Raw genomic sequence first — 1,570 nt, 5'->3', positions numbered from 1 at the left:
CCATTTCTTTAACTTGTCAGCAGCATCATTATATAACCATGAAATGGAGTTAGACCCAGTGATATAATTTGGAGGGAAACTAAAATAAAAGAATACAGTACACACCATTGATAGCAATAGCATGTACATGTTTGTTGTTATACCTGTTGACTGGATCGCTCTCATGATTACCAAATGAATAGAACACAGGTTTATTAGGAAGATACTCATTAAATAAGTCAATCATTTTGTTAAAAATATCAACTTGGCCTGATCTTGTTTGGTTCCAGTCATTATGAGCTGGCAAGTCGCCAGTCATGTAAATCCATTCAAACTATTTTGAGGAAAATTATCAGCAACTGTAAGCAACAATAACACCATCTCACTTGATCTTGTGTTGCATTGAGATGCTCCATTAAGTTTACAACAGTTTGTAGTGGTATATCACAGTGAGCATCACCCCAAGCACCTGCTGAGTTTTTTGGACCTCCTATTGTCAAATAGAGCAATAGAGCAACAAAAATATGACACTGTAATAATTATATTAAACAAAAAATTTTTGTTCAATTAGACTTTATCACAATCATGTACAGATAGAAATACATATATTCATAAAATTAATACCATTAGGTAGTGGTGGTCTACAGCATAATGGTTCATCACAACGAGCTTGAAGGCCAGGAGTATACTGAGGGTCCCAATGAATATCAGAAATATGAAGAATTCTGTTAGTAATGTTAACCTATTGAGAGTTATCAAAATTAGTAATTGATTATAGTAAGAACAGTGGGTACTACTATAAGCTGTAGTAATAAAATTGGCACCTATAAAAATTAGTGGACTCGCTGCGCTTGCATAGCTTTTACAAGAAATTGAATAACAAGACACTTTATGAACACTTTCATTCAGCAAATCACAAACTTTATCGTTACAATGATAAAAGTTCTCATTACATTGATATGCACAATAGAGTAACATTCATCTTACAGCAATAACATTTTTAAACAGCTACAATAATAATATTTTTATAAACAATTTTTAAATAACAAGAGACTAAATACTTTCATTTAGTAAATTTATAAATTAATATTATTCACAAGCTCTACAAACTATAACACTATGATCAAAACATTGATATACATAATAGAACAACATTCATCACATGACAATGACATTAAACAGCTACGGTAATTAGTAGTGGGTTTACAATACACTCCCATCAACCGTGTGCATACACAAAAATGAAATAAATCATTATCTATGTCACTAGCATAAGTAATCTGCATGTGATCATAAGGAAGGCTAATTTAATTATATAGTTGTTAATGTACACATACTTTTGGAGGATGATATGGTTTAATGGGAGGTTTACCACCAGGTATGGTGACATTCCATTTTTGATTGAAAGGATCATATGTTGAGCCACACTTGTCATCTAGAACGGTGCCACAGATCTCACGCGAGGAAAGAGCAGTATGATCGAACACATAGAGAACCTCATCCTACACATGAATATTCATTTTTAAAGTTTTTATGTATATTGAAAATGAAATTGATAATTGTACTCTACCTGAACTCGGGTATAATCAGC

General features: G+C 32.3%; 1 protein-coding gene across 1 annotated transcript in view; it reads right to left on the bottom strand.

Annotated features, from left to right (window-relative positions):
* The window catches only part of LOC100633487 (sphingomyelin phosphodiesterase-like), a gene marked incomplete at its 5' end in the record, with an annotated part of 2,718 nt that extends 1,237 nt beyond the window's left edge, over positions 1-1,481 (bottom strand). The window contains 5 exon segments of the mRNA XM_020005519.1: positions 1-79; positions 144-313; positions 366-469; positions 604-721; positions 1,317-1,481. The exon segment at positions 1-79 is cut by the window's left edge and continues 4 nt beyond it. Of these exon segments, the coding sequence (XP_019861078.1) occupies positions 1-79; positions 144-313; positions 366-469; positions 604-721; positions 1,317-1,481 (636 nt within the window).
* Positions 1,482-1,570: the final 89 nt, after the last annotated feature.

The sequence above is a fragment of the Amphimedon queenslandica genome, unplaced genomic scaffold, assembly GCF_000090795.2.
Source record: "Amphimedon queenslandica unplaced genomic scaffold, v1.1 AMPQUscaffold_11333, whole genome shotgun sequence".
Lineage (NCBI taxonomy): Eukaryota > Metazoa > Porifera > Demospongiae > Haplosclerida > Niphatidae > Amphimedon > Amphimedon queenslandica.
Note: the sequence above shows the minus strand (reverse complement) of the source record. Positions and strands in the feature narration are given on the sequence as shown.